At 49.0% G+C, this 19,427-nt stretch overlaps 1 protein-coding gene across 28 annotated transcripts in view; it reads right to left on the minus strand.

The window, feature by feature from the left end:
• The window catches only part of ZNF185 (zinc finger protein 185 with LIM domain), a 67,153-nt gene that overhangs the window by 17,679 nt on the left and 30,047 nt on the right, over positions 1–19,427 (minus strand). For 9 of the 28 annotated variants that reach the window (XM_059679952.1, XM_059679949.1, XM_059679950.1 and 6 more), the window contains 6 exons: positions 18,332–18,418; positions 14,773–14,874; positions 13,701–13,799; positions 11,398–11,493; positions 10,452–10,541; positions 3,966–4,163 (listed from right to left, as the gene is read on the minus strand). In XM_059679952.1, coding sequence (XP_059535935.1) covers positions 3,966–4,163; positions 10,452–10,541; positions 11,398–11,493; positions 13,701–13,799; positions 14,773–14,874; positions 18,332–18,418 — 672 coding nt within the window. The remainder of the gene's footprint in view (positions 1–3,965; positions 4,164–10,451; positions 10,542–11,397; positions 11,494–13,700; positions 13,800–14,772; positions 14,875–18,331; positions 18,419–19,427) is intronic. The other 19 variants (XM_059679967.1, XM_059679963.1, XM_059679957.1 and 16 more) reach the window with 11 other exon arrangements.

Raw genomic sequence — 19,427 nt, forward strand, 5'->3', positions numbered from 1 at the left:
CCAAACATAATTAGCAAAATGAAAAGCCAGTGTTCTTAGTCACAGCTGTAGGTTTTTATTAAGGGCTGGTCATATAGGCACCTTCTGCCTGACACCTACCCAAATTCCCAACTCCCAGAAGGCAATCAGAGATTCAGCATAAAGCACATTGTTTGTACAGGCGATCTACGTCATTAGCCTGATCTCTTATCATTTAGGAAAAGGTTCATATGTGTGTAAAGAACTGTCTACCTTTTCAAGTTCCCAGAGGTCAGCCAATGGGTCACCTTGCAAGCAGGCCTTTCTAAGGAGAGCAGTCTGAGGCTTGCTAGGTTAACTCTTGTCTGAACACTATCCAGCTAAAATCATCTCCCCCACTGCTTCCTCATCATAAACTGCAGCCATATCAAACCACAGGGCACTCCCCACACATGTCACACTGTTACCTGTCTTCCATCTAGCATAGGAGATTCTTCTTACTCCTGGACCCTTCCCTTCAACTTCTTGAAAATGTTTTCAAGAGGAACATCTACCATCACCTCGGCGAAGCCTTCTCTGATTCTGTGAGAACAGCCAAGTCACATGGTCCTTCTAGTATGCTGCTATAGTGCCGTATCCATACCCACAGGTAAGAACTTACCACTGTCAAGGGCTGTGACCTCCTAAAGGGCAGGGACCAAGTCTTATTTTTCTGTATCCCTAGTGCAGTATATGGCTTGGCAGGAGCTAGTAACTAAGTAAAATTTGGTTTAATTGTGGAATGTGTGGTTCATTAATTCACAGAACAAATCAAGTTGCTCACATTACTCTGCTCATTCCTTCCCCTGCCTTCTGACCTACATCTGCACTCAACCTTCCCTCCTGTTTCGGAGATACAGCCCTCTCTTTCCTGCTCAAGGCTCTAGAACCTGCCACACCCTGACTTCAGTGACCCTTCACCTTCAAGTTTGCTCACTCTCTCTTTGAACTGCAAACTCACCTCATCTGGCAGGTATTTCCTCCCCTGGGCACATAAGCTTCATTCTGTAGCTGTTTATCTACTCACTATTTCCTCATCCCTCACTTCACAGCCAATATTTTATTTTATTTTTTAAGTATGTTTTTAAATATATTTTTATTGATTTCAGAGAGGAAGGGAGAGGGAGAGATAGAAACATCAATGATGAGAGAGAATCATTGATTGGCTGTCTCCTGCCCACCACACACTAGGGACTGAGCCCACAACCTGGGCATGTGCCCTGACCAGGAATTGAACCGGTGACCTCTTGGTTCATAGGTCAGTGCTTAACCACTGAACCACACTGGCCAGACCATAACCAATATTTTAGAAAGAGTTGTACACCTGTTCCAACTGCACTCCATCTCCTCACTGACCACTCCCTTCTCAATCGACCATAATCCAACCATAACCTTTTTTTCTTCCAACATGTCCTCCTTAAGGGAGCTATAAATTCTATGTTGCTAAACCTGGTGGGCCTATCTCAAGGTCAACAGCACACAGGAAAGTTAGCTCAGTCTTGCTTGGTTTTCATGACTGTACTCTTTCTAGTTTCTTCCATTTATCCAAAATTGTCTTTTTTCTCAGCTCCTCTTCCTCTAGAAGACCCTTCAATATTATTTTCCAGAATTCTGATCCATCTGCCTTTCTCTCTTGTTTTTTCTTTTTTTAAAAACTTTTCTTCTTTTTACATATATTTGATTAGAGTTTTAGAAGGCCAATAGTTATCCCCCATTTTTTTTTCTTTCTGAAACAAAAGAAAAGCAGAAAATGGAGATAAATGTCAGCTGGTGAAGCAAATGGCTTTACATGTAGAGCCAAAAGGATGACTCCCCTTGCATTCCTGAACCACAGGGACTTACTCATCCAGCCAAGGGCCTGGAAAGACCACTGGCCACAGATGCTTGTGGAGAGAAGCAGAGAATTTAAGGGGAACCTTCTGGGCTGTATATCTAAAGTCATCTGTTTCCAAAGACGGAGAATTAGGGGCCAAGCTTGGTCCCTGCAATCCCCAAATTGACAACCAAATAAGCCACTCCTTCCCAAGAGAACAGGAGGAAGAAAGACCAGCAGAATAAACAAAATTCCAGAGAAATGACATTCTACCCCCTCCAGGTAATCTCATTTTCCAGGCATCCTCATTCACTGTCTAGCCCCAGGTCTAATCTTCACTCAATTTCAGGCCTGTTTACTCATAGCCTATTGGACATTGTTGCCTGGATTCCTTACAGGCAGTTCATATTCAACATGGCTCAAGTGCCATTTGCACAACACCCCCACAACCTTGTAGTAGGCCCTTAGCTAGTTCCTGTCATGGTTGGGGGCCCACACCACCCACCAAGTTGCCAAACCATGAAATTTTTGGAACAGCCTCTGCTACCATTTTCTCTCACCTTTCCCCTTAACAGAGCAACAAGACTTATGGCCTCATCACCTCTCCCTTGGCTGAGCAGATGTCTCCTAACTGGTCTGAATCATCTTGCTTTATACCCCCGGGCGTGATGCTACACATGGCAGGTGGAAGGAATCTTCCTACAAATCACGGCTGCTCTGGTCTGTCATCTCAGTCATCTCGCTCTCCTGAAAGCTATCTGTGGCCCCAGGGGCATCAGAACATGAGTCACACTACTTAGCCTAGGAATAGGTGCCTGCTCATCCCCCCTCAGCACTTCCCACCAAGCCACCAATTAACCCTTCTTCCACTGCCACCACCCTGACTCTGTCTTTCCTTCACAGCATGTATATCAGGTAAAATCTTCTAGCTCCAACCTCATGCCACCTGCAAAGAAAACCCCTCCTGACAATCCCCCACCCAAGCAAAAGAGAAACCCAATTGTCTCCTCCTTCATCTAAAGCTTGCACTTTTTGCACCCCCTCTCACTAATGGGAACACTAAGTGATGTAGGAAGCCAAATGATGTGGCAGGAAGTTCAAAGGTGTTTGATCAGTAACTTTGGTCTGGGCTCCTACTGGGGTCAAGGACAAGAAAAGGAGTAAAAAACAAGTTGGATATTCTTAAATAAGAAAATATTTTATTTAATAGAATAGTATGGCCATAAAAATAGCTTCCTATCTCACTAACTATGGACTCTCTACGTTATAGTAAGAACCCCAGTACCACGAGGATGGATGAAAATTTTTATTTTATCCCTGCAAGAGAAGCCACAAATACCATCTACTGTCTCCTGGGGTTGAAAGAGTCTCAGCTCTCCCTTTCTAGCATTTGTCTTGGTGAGAAACCATTTGCTTGGTTTGGAAATGGTACAAGCTTTCAATTGCCCTTTCTGAAATCTTCAAGCAATACAAGTTCGCTGCATCTTAACAATCTGTCAACATTTTCGTAAGCTGTATAGGTTATGAGGTGTAGGAGCCAGCATTTCAGATGCTGTCAGGAGAGCATTGATTTGAACACTTCAACCCATACCACATGGTCACCTCCAGTCACAGTCATACTTGTCCTCTCACTGACACACACCAACACATCGCCAATCACAATCCCACTGCCACCCTCAATGCCACTGTCACCCTCTCTAATGCCTGCTTATTCATGCTCTCTTTCTCGCACTCTCACTGCTTCACCCTGTTGCTTTCTCTCACTCACTACCGTCCCCCTGTCAACACACAAATAGCCTTCACCCTACTTTGGACTCCCAACCTAAAGTGCATGTATACTGTGCCTCTCTATGCTGCTTCTACCGATAGTCCACATGTTAAGTATTAGCCAGGGCTTCTTATCTCTGAGGACAGATACCTGCTCCCACAAAAGGCCTCATCCCAGCTCCATGCACCACAGGAAGACCCCTGACACAGCTCCATGCCCAGGGAGTCACCATTCTAACTCCACAATGGGCACAAGGGTGAGCATCTGAGTGTGTGATATACCAGGCACTGGCATGAACATGGGGTGAAAGCAGGCTACACCTGGGTCATGGAGTCTGACAAAATTCCAGCTTGGTCAGGAAGTAGACCAGCATAGCGTTACCCTTACCTGCTTGCCTGGGTCTTCAAGTCCATAAACTTTTGGGGTCTTCTGGGACTGCTCTGATGCTCTGGAGTGCTGGGATCTTCAGGCTGCTGGGTAGGTGCAGCTGGGTCTCTGTGGCCACCTCTGGGGACTGCAGGCTTCTCCTGCCAGGACTCTCCCAGCTCGATGACCACATTCTTCTCCTCAAAACCAGCCAAGGAGCTGAAAAAAATAATGAGTGCCCTTATGGAGTAAATATTGTGGGACTAATCTTTGCTTACCCTACACACTGATGTCACCTTCTGTGGACATAGCAGGCTTCTCTCCTTGAGAGTGGGGCTGAGGGGAGCCCAGCATGGCCTCCATATTGGGGAGAAGACTGTCTCCTCCTCAGGAGGACCCCAGCACCAGTACTCCCTTCCTACAAAGGCCATCCCCATGTGTACTAGGTGAAGCCTGAGCCTTTTATGCTTTTGCCAACCCTTAATTCAGCTGTCCCAAACATTGAGCTCTTTGGGAGGTCTTCCTTCTTCCCTGGCTTCACATCATACCAACACTTGCACCTTCCATCACCATCCCCATCCTAAGGTGCTTCCAAGGGATTTGCTTTCTCAGCTGATGCCTCCTCCAGAATCTCTATCCTGAGTGATGGTGCTGCTACCTGGTGGCCTCCAGTGCCAAAAATGTCATATGCCGACTAGGCCAAAGGCCAAGACTAAGTCAGGTTATTAAGAGCATGAGCCCAGCATTCCATAAAATGAAAACGTAGCTCACCATCACCTTGATTCTGGCTCGCTCTGAACTCAAACCTCCGAAAATTAGCAGTCTGCCTTCAACTGATGGTGGGGCTACCTGAAGACAAAAAGCAATGCCACTAGATACCTACAGCCCTAGGACTCTTTATTTATGAAAGTTAATCCCATAGTAGGCAGGGTCCCTGCCTTCAAGCTAGAATGACAGGGGAGCAATGACCATACTTTTTAAAGAGTATGCCCTGAAAGCAAAGGGACTCTTCAGCCTCAGGTGGAGGGAACCAAAGTACTGCAACAGGGACAAACCAAACACCACCTCCAGCTGTACCTGGAAGATCTGCAGGCAAGTGAATACTGTGCCTTTCTATGCTGCTTCTACTGATGGTCTGCTGTAGCCCAGCCAGATATCAAAAATGGCCTGCTTACATAATGCTAATCTTTTAGCCAACGGGATTTCGTGATACATCCACTTCACCTTTGTCTGTGACAAACATGCTTGAACTAAAGATAAATTTGGAAGACCTAAAGAATTTGTCTCCTAACTCTGGGAGCCCTGAGCTAGCTTTACCATGGATTTAATCAAAGTCCTGTTCTATCCCACATCCTCTGTAGAATTATGGTAATAGAGGTTGTCCTCACCAAGTTTGTGAATAAAGCCAAGATTCTCTGCAAAGAGCAATTTGAGGGTCTAATGTAACACAGGGACAAGTGGATGAATAAGGCTCCTTCACCCTTAGCCTCAGAGAGGAGTCACTACAGTTACAGGAGGTATAGCCCATAAAAAGAAAATCTTAGTAAAAATGTCACAGGAAGCCTTGCTGAGCAATGTGATAGCCTAGAGGTCTTCCAGGCCCATAATGAATTATCTGCAAGTCAAGCGTTTAGAGATAGGCAAGGTAATACTTCTGGCTGTAACTAGATCAAAGATCTAGTAGTCTAATACAGATACTGCCAATTTTCGACACAGTAACACTCTCTGCATAGAAGAGAACACCCCTTTCCACTATTGTACTACCTCCAATAGACTCTGCGACAGGTTAACAACAGGTGTCCACAGTGAATAAATGTGCTTAGCTTAAAGTTCACCTGTTTGTTCTTCATGCAGAAATATCATAAACCTGAAATGCCCAGATTGCAGCATAACAAAGAGTAAAATAGCTTATTTTTAGATGTAAAGCCCAAAAATAAAAGTTTAGTGGGGCCCTGGCCAGTGTTCCTCAGTTGGATGGACATATCCAGTGCACCAAAAGGTTGACAGTTTGATACCCTGTCAGGGCACATGCCCGAGTTATAGGCTTGATTTCCAGTGTGAGGCATGCAGGAGGCAGCTGATTGACGATTCTCTCATCATTGATGTTTCCCTCTCTCTCTCCCCTCCTTTCTATCTAAAAAAACCAATAAAATATTTTTTAAAAGCTCAGTCGGGGGAATATGAGCTACTCTGTATTAAGTGAAATCATGCCAATAAAGGGCAGCAGAGGCCAACTTTCTGAGTGATCTTTAATAATTACAATGGAAGGAAATATTCTTTTGGGGGCTGATTTATTTAGCTTTAAGTTTTAATAAACTTTGTGGCAGTAAATGCTTTACACATTCAAACCCATTTAACCCTCACAACAACCCTGTGTGATAGGAACTATCATTATGCCTATTCTGAAGGTGAGGAAACTGGAGTACAGAGTTGATGAGAAAGATACCCAAGGCCACAGAGTGACAGAGCTTAGATTAAATACCAAGCACAGGAGTCCATGCTCTTAATCACTGTGCCATATCACCTCTTTCTGTACGTGTGATGAAGCAGGACCAAAGTTAGAATAGAGCAGAATTCCTCAAGTTTTGTACAATTCCACTGCCCTGCAGGATCTCCCCGCCCATCCCATCAGCCTTCCTCACCAAACTCTTGGAAACTAAGGCCCTACCTAAGGAATCCCAGGGCCCAGAGCAGGTAGGTCCACCCGGGTGTCCCTTGCAGGGTGAATGGTCCAGCTGCCCTCCCCGCATGCCCACAGTCCCTGTCCCCGGACAGCTCTGAAGACTAGGGTCCAGTGTCACGGATGACTGACTCCAGGGCACCCTGCGAAATGGGATCAGGCCGCAGGAGCCCCTTTTGGCTCCTCGCGGGCACCCACCTCCCTTCTTCTCTCCCACCTCCATACGGACTGCGGCAGTAGAAGGGGCTTCAACACCAAGGACATCAGGAAGCTGGGTTCACCAGGCCAGAGCGGGGAAAGGGCAGGGGGAAACCAAGAAGACCAGACCCATCTATGATCCTCGCACGCCATCTGGCGGCCAGCGCGGGCATGGCCGCAAGAGAGAAGCACCCGGGAGGCCACTCTGGCCCCGAGCAGCCATTTCGCTTTGTGGACAACTGCCTTTCCCAATATGCACTGAGACCAGAACTTGCCACTGCAGGAAATGGCGGCCCGCGCAGGCTTACAAACGCTGGGAAGTGGTGCACACTCCAGGCACATGCGCACGCACGCACGCAGGCGCTCTGTGCACGCTGGAGCGCAGGGCACGCACACACATGCGCACATAGGATGGTCTCACGCTGGATACAGGCGCATGCTCTCTAGGCGCAGGCGCACGCACGCACGCACGCACGCACGCAGGCGCTCTGTACACGCTGGAGCGCAGGGCACGCACACACATGCGCACATAGGATGGTCTCACGCTGGACACAGGCGCATGCTCTCTAGGTGCAGGCGCACGCACTGCAGGCACGCAGGCACGCAGGCACGCACCCACGCCAGGCTTGGGCGCAAACACGCAAGCTCGTTGGGCGCAGGCGCACGCATGGTCACTGGGGGTGAAGGCGCATGCCTGCTCGCTGGGCGCAGGCGCAAACTCAGGCATGTAGGGTCAGGTGGAGGGGGGCGGGGGGAAGACCAGCAGGCGCAGGCGTAGGCGCAGGCGCAAGGGAATGCATGGCAGGGGTAGGTATGCACTCCAGGAGCAGGCGCACGCATAGTTGCTGGGGTTAAGGAGCAGGCGTGTGCACGCAGACTGGGGGCAGGTGCAAACGCAGGCGCAAACAGGCTCATAAGTGGGTGGAGGGGCGGGGCCCGCAGGCGCAGGCTTGCACGGGGGGGGGGGGGGGGGCGGGGGGTTGTGTGGCGCAGGCACAGGTGCAGGCTCACATAGGAAGGTCTCATGCATGCCTAATGCAAAATGCAAAAGCACACCCATACTCACATCTTCTGCACTCCCTGCCTAGACCCTTGGAAGACTGTTAGCTTCTCTCTGTGTCCACCCTTTTTTCTTCCCAATACAGAATCTCCTGGCCCCACATAGAGATCGTGAAAACTCTAAAACCGTTGTCAGCTTCACCACTATTGACTTTTTGTATTGGATAACTGTGTGTGGGCTGCCCTGTGCATTGTAGGACTTTGGACAGCATCCCTGGTCTCCACCCACTATTTGCCAGTATCACCCTCTTGCCAGCTGTGAGAATCGACAGAATCTGCAGACGCTGCCAAGCGACTCCTAGGGGGTAGGGAGGTATGAGGAGATGCCCCTGGTTCACAACCATTGCCCTGCAACAATGGTTCTCACCTAGACTGGACATGAGAAAAAACTGGAAGCTTTAAAAAAGATTGATGATGGAGTCCCACCCCAAAACAATTAAAATCTAATCTCTGTGTAGAGCTCAGGAAGCTTTATTTTTTTTATTTTTAAAAACACTTCCTGAGTGAGCCCTAGTGGATAGAGCGTCAGCCTGCAGACGAAAGGGTTCCGGGTTTGATTCTGGTCAAGGGCATGTACCTCAGTTGCAGGCTCCTTCCCGGCCTGGGCCCTGCTCAGGGCTTGTGCAGGAGGCAACTGATCCATGTGTTTGTCTCACATTGATATTTCTCTCTATCTTTCCCTCTCTCTTCCTCTCTCTTTAAAAATCAATGGAAAAATATCCTCAGGTGAGGATGAATAAATAAATAAATAAATATAAAACACTGCCTGAGTGATTTTCAAGTGCAGTCAGAATTGTGAAACACTGTATTCAAGAAAGTTTATATTGATTTTGCAAAGTTTTACACATCAGAAGAAAGTAGTTATCAGACTGGTCTTTAGAGTTAGCCATATCTGAGCTCTGTTCCTAGCTCTGCTCCTCACAGGAGTTCTCTGTTTCTTCCACTGTTAAACTACATCAAAAGCCAGATTCTTACCCATGTTTTGGAAATAGTAGGTGAGATCATGTATACAGAATAGTTTACACGTTAACCAGCTAAAGGTTACTGGTTCTGGGCCTTGAGAATAGACTCCAAAGGAAATATTTTAAAAACTAGATTTTTAAAGTTTTTTTTTCCCCCTGAGGATTTTCTTAGAGCCTCTTGCATTGGGACTCAGCTCTGCCACTTGCAAGCCCTTGGACAAATGCTTCTGTTTCCCCATCTTATCATTTCACAGAGTTGCTGGGAAGTTTGTAAAGCAACTAACAAAGCACATTCACTATAGGTGTCAGTTATTGTTTTCACCCTATTAATTGTCAGTGAAATTTGCAACAGAAAAAGTCACATAGTAAGGCCTCCTACCTTAGAAATCCCTTGCCTACCCCACCCCCAGCATCCCAGTTTCACTGGAGGTCACAAAAGTAAAGAAGTAACTGCAATGTGGCATGAAAGTACAAAAAATGCATCCACCTTTTTAAACACCTAAATTGGACCATGTTCCTCTTTGGTTTAATCTTGAAATAAGATCCAACCTCTTTAACATGGCTTACCAAGGCCCTGCGCCATCTATGGACCCCCTCACTGGCCAGGCTCCAGCCACTCTATGCTTCGGAACATGCTGTGCACGTTCCCACTACAGGGTTTTTAGGTTTGTAGTTTTCTATGTGCAGCTTTTTTCTCCTTTCTCTTCCTAGAGTTAGTTCCTTCTCCTCCTGAGAGGAGCTCCCCTGAGTTACCTCCATCTCTCTACCCATCTAAGCAGTAGCCCTCCTCATTGCCATCACTCTATCTCAGCACCCTGGCTAATTCTTTGAGAGCAGGGTTCTTCCAAGGAGGCACAGAGACCTGGGTTCTAAGCCTTTGTTCTTCATTATAATTAGGGGGAAATCTCACAGGATTGTGGGGAGGGCTGTACGTGACACTGTGAGCAGTGGGCTGTGTACCAAGTGGGTGCCCAAAAGTTAAGTAACTGATGCAATCTTTAACAATATCTGGTGTTGAAGGCAAATCATCTCAGGCCTACCTCAAAAAATCTCCTGTTTCACCGTTACCCCTTCAAGACCTCTCAGCGCCAGTCACACTCAGCTACATACAGTGTCCAGAAAACACCAGGTTGATTGGAGTCCTTTGTATACACTGTTCCCTTGGCTCAGAGGACTCCTATTCATCTTTCAAGATTCAGCTCAGAGGCCACTTTCCCCATGAAACCACCATGCCTGCTCCCCTTCCCCTGCTCCAGCATGAGATATTCCTGTCTGGACTAGGCTTTGCCCTCCATAAGCCATGTCTGATTTGTCTGTGTGCTTCAGCCTCCAGCGCAGGGCAGTTGTTGTCCAAGTGGTTGCTGACTGAAAGAGTGGGTGACTTTCTGATTATGGAGGACTTCCTGGCTAAAGGCAACTCAGTGTAGCAGAAGGCTCCACAGACCCAGAGGGAGAGGCCAGAGGGTTTCAGCTGGGGCTTCAACCTTTGCTATGTGCCTTGGGCCAGCTCATAGACCTCACTAGCCTCATTTTCCATCCAAAGGCTAATGCAAACCTAAGCTATCTTTCTCCACCACAAAAGCTCAGCTCTGTTGGCTGGTGCCTTACCCCTTAAAATTTGCCTTCATGTCCTCCAGGTCTGCTGGGCTGTCGCTCTTCCTGTTAGCTGGTACAGCAGAAGCCAAAGTAGCATCGGAGCTGAGGGAGGAAGCACACAGGCCCACTGAGGCCTCAGACCAAAGGAGACTGGGGGCTTAGGCCTTTCCCTTCCCAGCTGCCTTCTCACAGGAAAGGTGATGCCTATATTTATCAGCCAAGGGTGGCCTCTCAGTCCTGCCATTAGTGTGGCACAGATGCAAACTGTGAGCCCTGGCTGTGGCCTTAGCACCTGAGTTCAAGACAAAGCACTACCCCTGACCAGTGTGGGGGTCCCTGAGGAAGTCTCCTGATTTTGGATTCCCGTGTCCTTGTCTTACCTACACCTCTTGGGAGTCCAGAAAGATTGTCCCTTGCTAAGTGCTCCACACACCCACAGCAAAAGGAAGATTGGTAGATGAAACAGTGTAGAAGCCTACAGCCTGTCAAGACACAGCCTCTTCCCATTGTACTTTCATGCCCCTGGGGCTATGCATCCTCCCCAGCTGCCTCACTCCACATGCTCCCTGGGATTCCTCTCTCTGGTCCTCCTTGCTGGTCCAGGCTGCAGTACCTACGGGAGAGGTTCACTGAGACCTCCTATCAGGGTCTCTTCCCAAGTTTTGCCTCCTGATGCACCCCTTCTGCTACCTCACCTTGAGTCCTTATGAGTAGGTGCTGGGCTGTTTGGGTATCCTGACTTATCATTTGTCCTCCTACCCCCACTGTCCCTGGTGCCTGTGTTGAGCTGCATGTCAGGGACCCTCCCTACCTTCCATCTCCTGTGGTGATCACCTGATAGGAAGGTAGCATGGAGCTAAGAAGTGTGAAGTGTATTCTGGGGAACTGGAGTTGAGGCTGAACCCTGAAGGCTGTGTCTGGCAATGGGAATGGTCACCAGATAGTCACCCCCCCTTACCTGGTGACCACTAGTCCAGGTTTGCGACCATGAGAGTTGGCACCATGCACATCATCATCATCCAGGAGAGGCATGAAGCCAGCAGCTGAGCACACCCTGTGGAAGGAGGTCAAGCTCAGTTTGGGTTCAGGATTTTGTGTCTGTCTACTCTCTCCTGAGAGGGTGGCTTCTGACCCTGACAGATGATGAGAACTGAGGAGTTGCTCAAATGGATGTTCAGGGAACAATACTCATATCTCACAGCTGCCTGCCACCAGGACAGTGAAGCCTAATGGTTAGGTATCCCTGGAGGCATCTTGCCCAAATTCAAATCACAGCTTTGTTACCTCCCAGCTGTATGACCTTGGATATATCATCTGACCTCTTTGGGCCTTAGTTTTACCATCAATGAAATGGTGATAATAATTGTGTCTGCCTCACAAATTTTCTGAGAAGAGAAAATGAGTTAATAGATACCAGGTACTTAGAAAAATGCCTGGGCCCTAGGGTGTGCTAAAGTGATCCTGTTATTAATATGGGGCTCTGTGGCCACTTATATTCCATCTGTATCCATAAACTTGATACAGATTGAGTGGGTGCTCTTTAACCCAGCCTTCCCACAGGTTGGTCACATTCTCTGTCTTTCAGGCAAACTGACTCTCACGGTACACCAAGGAGTCACAGCTCACAGGGCATCTTATCACCTGTACAATCTTGCACCCTTCATGTATGTAGCACACTTACTTACTTAGAGTTCCTGGTATTTGTTCCTAAACCTGTTCATGCCAGTTGTACTTGCAACCATAATCACTAAATTAGTAAGTAAACTAATGAGAAACAATCTTTTCTTTAGAAAGACAGTAAAAGCAAGTTTCTTAAAAATCAATATAGGCAAGACAATGTAAAAGACTGGGTTAAAAATAATAGAAATCTAGAAGATTCTCCAGCTTATTTTGAAAGGTAATTTGAGGTTTGGCTTCATTTTAAAGAAATTGAAAGCAGAAAGCAAAATGTTGAGTTTATGAGGATGTGGAAACAAGAAGGATGATATGGATGAACATTCAAAAATGAAGCAGCCAAGAACCAGACCCAATCACGCTGGCCTGGGAATCTTCCATGATAGCCACCAGCCAATTGAGTCAACCTGCATGACTTGCTAGCCAGCACACAACGATGCAGGCTGCAGGTGCTCTTGCACAGTCCCAGCTCAGAGAACTGAGGTCCCAGCAGCGGTCTTTCCTGGTACCTGCTGAGGCACAGTGGTCAGAGGCTGGAGCTGCTGTCCCCTTCCCATGTTGGCTTGGGCTCCTGGATTTGGAAACCAGGACTCTGGGTCCAAACATTAGTTGTAAACTATTCAAGTTAGTGAAGGCAGGGGGCCCCCAATGGGCTTAGGGAAGCAGGGGCAGCTGAGAAAGAAGTGGGGAAAACAGTAGGCAGAAGCTCCCCCTTGGGATGCCTTCCAAGGCCTGACTGCCCTAGGGCAGGGTGCTGGTGAGCAGCATGCAGTCAGGCTCTCTGCAGATACTGGCTTTGCCAATCCTCTCTGGACATCTGTCCTGAACCATAAAGGTTCTAGCACAGCTTGGAGCTGAACGATTGGTTCCAACATCTGCATACCTAACCTTTGTCAACTAGGGTGACTTATGCTTGATTTGGAACTACCTGGGAACAGATGGGACCTTGTTACTCCCCAAATCACCCGAGAAAGTGGTCCCTGACCCTCCCCAGGTCCAACAACTTAGGGCCCAGTTGGACATGCTTGTCTCCTAGCTAGTCTCACTGAGGAAGCTGCTTTTCCTCTCATTGAAGCTCAGTGCAGAGCTGGCCAGGCGATGAGAGTAGGGCAGGAAAAGGAGGCTTTGGGTCTTTTGGTAGGGAAGGGAGAAAGCAGTTTCTAGTTTGTTCTTAGAGCTTAGCCAATAAGCAAGAAGGTATCGATTTATCCATCATTTGGTCGTTCATCAGTTTGTCCCTTCACTAATTCTCTTCACATTTATTCTACCCAGCCAGTGCCCACCCAGGCATGGCTGGACCTCCAGTTGTAAGTGGGCCCTTGTGCCTGCTTTGGAGGAGCTTGAGAGCCAGTGGCAGAGGGGATGAGGAGGAGTAATATTCAAGCATAGGTATTCCCAGAAGTGGAAATCCCAGGGACAAAGGATGTGGTGGGGTCTGAAGTGTTGGAGATGGGAGACGCAGTAGGAAAATGACCAGTGCTCCACCCCCAGCAGCTCAAGAAGTTTTAGCTGCTTGACCCTGGCCTGTCATAAGGGACATGAGAGAATCAACAACTCTGGGCCACCTGCCTCCCCTGGGTAGCTCACCCTCCTCTCCCAGAGCTGATGTCTGCTCCAGCCAAGCCTTCAGGTGGGGAGCCTGTGGCTCTGGATCCCACGTTGCCATCCCTTGAGTGTGCACTTGACCTGTTGTGGAAAGAGAAGCATTTGATGACTCTGATTGGGTTTTGATCTAATCTAACTCAGATGTCCTGAGAGTAATATTCTGGGTCTCAAGGACCAGAAGCTTGGGTCCTGGGCTGCCATCCTGCACAACTCCAACTTGAAACAAATCAATATCAGCAAGTATTCCTGCCTTTCTTCCAAACCTTTTGGGCTGGGAGGAGGAGTGGAGCCAAACTCAGGAGGAGGGTGGCACAATGCATGTAGGGAAGGGGTGGGCAATGGTTAACAGAACAAGGCATAGAAATTTGGAGCCACTTATAATTAAACCATAGATTCCAAGGCAGAGACAAATCTCCCCCACCCATCCTGGGTCCCCTTCCCTCATTCCCATGGCTGAGTCCCAGCTGAGGGTATGGGCCTCCATACTGAGAAGATGGTGGGCTCTTATCCACTACTGGCCACCAGCTACCTGCTGAGTATATGCCCAACTCTCAGCTACTGATCACCACAACTGGCTTCCCCTGGTCAGTGGGATGGTAGTAGGACTATCCCCTCTGTACTCATCCCTTCTGGACTGATCATTCCTCACCATGCCTCCACCTCCCATCATTGCCTCCTTTGTGCACAGGTCATTCTGGAAGTCCCTGCTAGATGCTTTGCTGGGGCCCATACATCCTTTGGTCACTGACTATCCCATAATGACAGCCTGGCGGCCTTGCTTGTCCTGGCCATTGGCAGGGATGCCTTCAGTGGAGTAAAAGCACAGTGAGGTTGGGCCAAGTGTGGAGTGGGGGTGGCCTGGCCTGAAGTTTGTATTCCTGTGCAACTTGTTTCCTGATAGGCCTTCCCCTCTCCAAGCCTCATGTATCCCTTCATTCATTCTTCCCACAGATATTAACAGTGAACACAGTGAGTAGGACAGTCCTAGTCCCAGCTCCAACCATGGACCTTGGACTGGCGGCCACGTGGTCTCTATGTCCCTCCACTAAGTTACCTTTCAGAATCTGGATTGGGTCCCTTAAAGGCCTCACCAACCAAATCTCTCTTGGGCTCTCTGGGGCTGAGGGCTTCCCTGTCTTTGGAGTCTGGGGAAGACCTATAAGGAAAGAAACATAAATTAACCACTCAGAAGCCACCCACACTCAAGTGGAGGCAGTTACCTCATCTCCAAATGCCAGCTGTCTCCAAGGAACTTAAAACCTGATATTAGAGGATTGGCCATTCTCAAAATCTCATTACTAATAACTACTTTTGATTGAGGGCTAGACCATGACTCTGTATGCATTAACTCTCCACATTGACCCCAGGAGAGAGGCACTGTTATTATCCATGTCCATTTTCCAGATGAGCAGAATGAGGCACAGAGAGCCCGAGTGAATTATCCTAAGTTCCGCAGGTAATAAGGGGAAGAGCCAGGAATTGAACCCAAGCAGTCTGACTTCAGAGTCCTAGACTATAATCATCTGTGGTGTAAGACTGATCCTAACCTCCTACTTCAACCTCCTTCTTTTCTCTCTGAAGTCATCAGGGAGCTCCATTGTGCCAAAACCAATAGAGATACTCCTGTTATTACTGTCATTCAGGACAACTGACCCAGTGGGACATTTTCACTTTCTCTCCCCTGTCCATCCATCATGATTCTGTGACACTCTACCTCCTTTGCCACACCTTCCAAGTCTCCTTTGCCTTTATCTCTTTGGACCTTTAAACATTGGTGTTCCCAGTGTTCATCTCCATTGGCATGCTCCGACACCTTGGCCACCTCCTCTGCTCCCATGGCATCAACTGCCTCCCTTTGCTTGTTTCCACCTCTCCTCTGTGTTCCTGACCCATACCCCCACTGGACCTCTGGCAGCTAACACTGAACCTGGCCAGACCTGACTACTGTCCCCCAGCTGCCTTCAGGAGGGATGACCAGCCAGCTACCTCCTCCACACTATGGTCTGTGCTCAGCTTACCGGCCCCTCTCTCCTTGATTCCTTTGATATTGTAACCCATGTAGACATCAACATTGAGCCCCATTTTATCAGCTCTCATCTGTCTGCATATACAGAGTAACATGGAAATATCTTGAGCCTTGACTTCTCTTCCGAACCTCAGCAACAAACTCTCAAATTCCTCCTAGTAATATGCATGTGGATGCCTACAAATAATCTCACTAAAAAATACTAAGTATTTATATCACCCTTTCCCTTGGTTCTCACTAATATAGTGAGTTGTGGAGCAAAAGGTGCAGGATGGGAGCCAGGGAGCCTGGGTGGGTGTCCTTCACTGTGTGACCCTTCAGGATCTGTTTCCTCACCTGTAAAATGGACATACTGACTGCACCTACTTGGGGAAGGGGCAAGGCAGGGCTTGCAGAATTCTAGCTTTCCTTTTTCTAACTTGATTCTCCTGCTGCAAAGTGGGACAGGAACTCTTAATGGGCTGTTGTAGCTTGCCCACTCCCAGACCAGGTGTCAGAGGCCTTATGGATTCTTTGGAGGCAGCCTGGCTACCTCCTGCATTTCTAGGGGTCACTTTGCTCCTGTTTCTCAGAGACTGGTCACCTTCGAAAAACCAATGAATTAGCTTCCAGAGTTGCCTTATTAAAGACATTGTCACAGCGGTTGATTCTCCATCATTCCAGTAACAAACAGGTCTGCATTCCTGTCCTGGGCCATGCCCTGTGTTGGAGCCCAAAGAAAATGAAGTTGCTGCCCTCCAGGTGCTCAGGGTTCTTGGGGAAAACTGATCCATGAGAGGACAATTGTGTGGAAAATTCTCTGGTGGAGATATGAACACAGCACTGTGAGAGCTCAGTGGGGAAAGCCCCTCACAGATGCTGCCTCAGAATGAAATGCAAGGAGGGAGGTGCCCCAGAGAGGGGACATCTGAGATGGGACTGAAAAATGCAGAGGAGAAAGGGCATCCCAGACAGAGTCTACAGCCTGCTGGAGGCACAAGGGGAAGAGCCTGAGAGACTGAAGTGGATGGCCCAGGGAGGGAGACCACGAGGGGAGCTTGTGAAGAGGGTGAAGGGAAGGCCAGGCAAGGTATCAAATTCAGGCTGCAGAACCTAAATAGGGAACCCCATTGTAGGGTTTTCTCCAGTGGGCTAGCATGACTATTTCTGCCTTTAGGAATGTTGCTCAGTTAGAGATGTGGAGGAGGGGCTGAAGACAAGGCCCTAAAAGACGGTTGCAGATAGCTGAGTGAGTGATGGTGGAGGCCTGCGTCCAGGGGAGGGCAGTAAGGACAGGAATATCTCAAAAATAGAATGTACAGGCTCGGCCAGCATGGCTCAGTGGTTGAGTGGCCACTTATGAAAGAGGAGGTCACGGTTTCATTCCTAGTCATGGTATATGCCTGGGTTGTGGGCTTGATCCCTGGTGGGGGGCATGCAGGAGGCAGCGGATGTATTACTCTCTCTCATCAGTGATGTTTTTATCCCTGTCTCCCTAACCCTTCTTATCTGAAATCAATACATATTTTTTAAAAATAGAATGGACAGGACTTAGTTTCTGACTGGGGCAGAGCTGTAGAGGAGGAGTTAAGGAGGAGAGTAAAGGGACCTAGAGATTTATGAGGACTCATCTTTGATGTCACTTCCTCCTGGAAGCCTTCTCTAACCACCCCCATACCCATGCTTGTGAGAAACCCCTGCTCAGAGTTCCCAGTGCCTCAGGGATTATCTCTGGCCTCCCTCCCCAGACTCCAGGCTTTATAAGGCAGGGTCCCTGCCATATGCATCGCAGCTGCCTCCCAGGCCCTGGCATTGGGCCAGATGTTCAGCAGGGGCTCAATAATCACTAGTTGGGTAAATAGCTAAATGAGAGAGAAAGAGAGAGAGAGAGAGAGAGAGAGAGAGAGAGAGAGAGAGAGAGAGAGTGTTGCAGAGAGGCAGGGAGTCATCTCTCCCTTGGCCTGCCCCTCCAGGGAGAAGTGGCCCCTTCCTCATCAGATCTCCTCTTGCCCAGACCCCAAACCCCAAAATTTTGCCTGCCTGTTAACTGTCCATTTGCCCACTCCCCCAGGGCAGGGGCTGGGCCTACTGTGCTTTCTGCTAGTTGTGGCCCCTGTCCCTCGTCCTCCCCAGCACTGGACATGGTGGCATCATGGGCTGTCAAGGCTGACCCAGAAACTCCACCCCATTCCCGTGGCTCCCTTCACACAGGCAGTGCAACTGCTCCAGTGACCTCATGGCACTTCGCAGACTCTGTGTCCCCACCAAGCACACCTGGCCTGTCTGGTGTTCAGGGCTCAGCAGGGCTGAGACACCACAGCTGGTTCATGTCTACATCTGCTTCCCCCACCAGGCAAACAGTCAGCACCTCCACCCAGGGGGTCTTCTGGGACTCTGCTGGGTCCCCAGAGTGGAGCCTGGCCTCCCACAGACCAAGTGCTTGCTCCCCAATAGTTGTGGAGTAAAAGAATGAGATGGTGGCAGAGAACCCAGGTCGACCATGTCTCCCACCAACCAGACTCCAGGCCTCATCATTTGCCTGCTGGTTCTTCTGGCCCCATCTCTAAAATGGTGTGGAAGGAGCCCAGACAACAGCAGGGTCCCGTACCTCATTCCTTCCAGGTCTGGGGCCACCAGGCGGAGTCCTGCCCCGGGTGTCATGATCTGCAGGCGGACAATTTCCTCACCTCTTGCACTGTAGCCAAAGGAGAGAGCCATAGAGTTGCTGGTAAGAAAAGTCTCCCCATCTGTTCTGGGCATCCAAGCGCATTCTCCCTCAGCAGCCTCCTGGCTAGTGCAGTTGGACACCTAGACCCATTGCCTCCCCCCACCCCCTGGTTCCTGTTTTGCCTCGGATCTTCTTGGTGCTGCAGCTGAGCTTGGTCCACTGATATCCAGGCCCCAGAGGAAGGGAAGTGAAGGACCCCTTTACCAGTCTTCCACCTTCAAGTCCAGCCCCCTTCAGGCACAGAGAGGGGCCATTTGGGTGGAAATAGAAGCACCCAGCCCCAATACCCCATCTGTAACTGCTACAATGAACCCTGCCTGTGGCCTGACCAGAGTGTCCAAATAGACTGTGTGAGGCCAGTAGGAATTCTGAGTTCATGAGCTAATGTGAACTGAGATTAATAAGATGCCTAGGAAACCTACAAACCAAATTTAAAGTGAGAGCTAGTGGGAGAGGGATAGTGGAGACTGAGAAATGAAAGAAGGTGACCAGGCCTGTGAATCTGCAGAGGGTCAGACATTTTCAGTGCTCACTGGTCCCCTTTGAGGGTTCCTGTGCTCAGTCAGAGCCAGGTCCCCAGGTGACGGCACACATCCCTTCAAGTCCAATGTATTTTGGGGGGGGGGCCTGACACCCAGCAGCCTCGGGCCATAGTGATGGCCAGGGCTGGAGATAACCTAGAATTCTCTGGATTTGTGAGGTACCCTTCACCCCAAATCACACCTGTTCAGGTCCACTCCTTCCTTAGGTTGCCCCTGGGCACTGGGATACAGATGGGGGTGAGCCTCATGCCTGCCCTGGTGAAGCCCCCAGCCCAGCAGGAGGGAGATGGGAAAGAGGGAGGTAGAAGCTGGCAAATATCTTAAATTCTGAGGTCATATATGGTGCAACAAAGGAAATGAGGGGAGTGAGGGGCTTGACATGATCAGACTGCCACTTTAGAAAGGCCACTCCAGGGTCCCCAGGAAGAGGAGGG

Source organism: Myotis daubentonii, chromosome X (genome assembly GCF_963259705.1).
Source record: "Myotis daubentonii chromosome X, mMyoDau2.1, whole genome shotgun sequence".
Lineage (NCBI taxonomy): Eukaryota > Metazoa > Chordata > Mammalia > Chiroptera > Vespertilionidae > Myotis > Myotis daubentonii.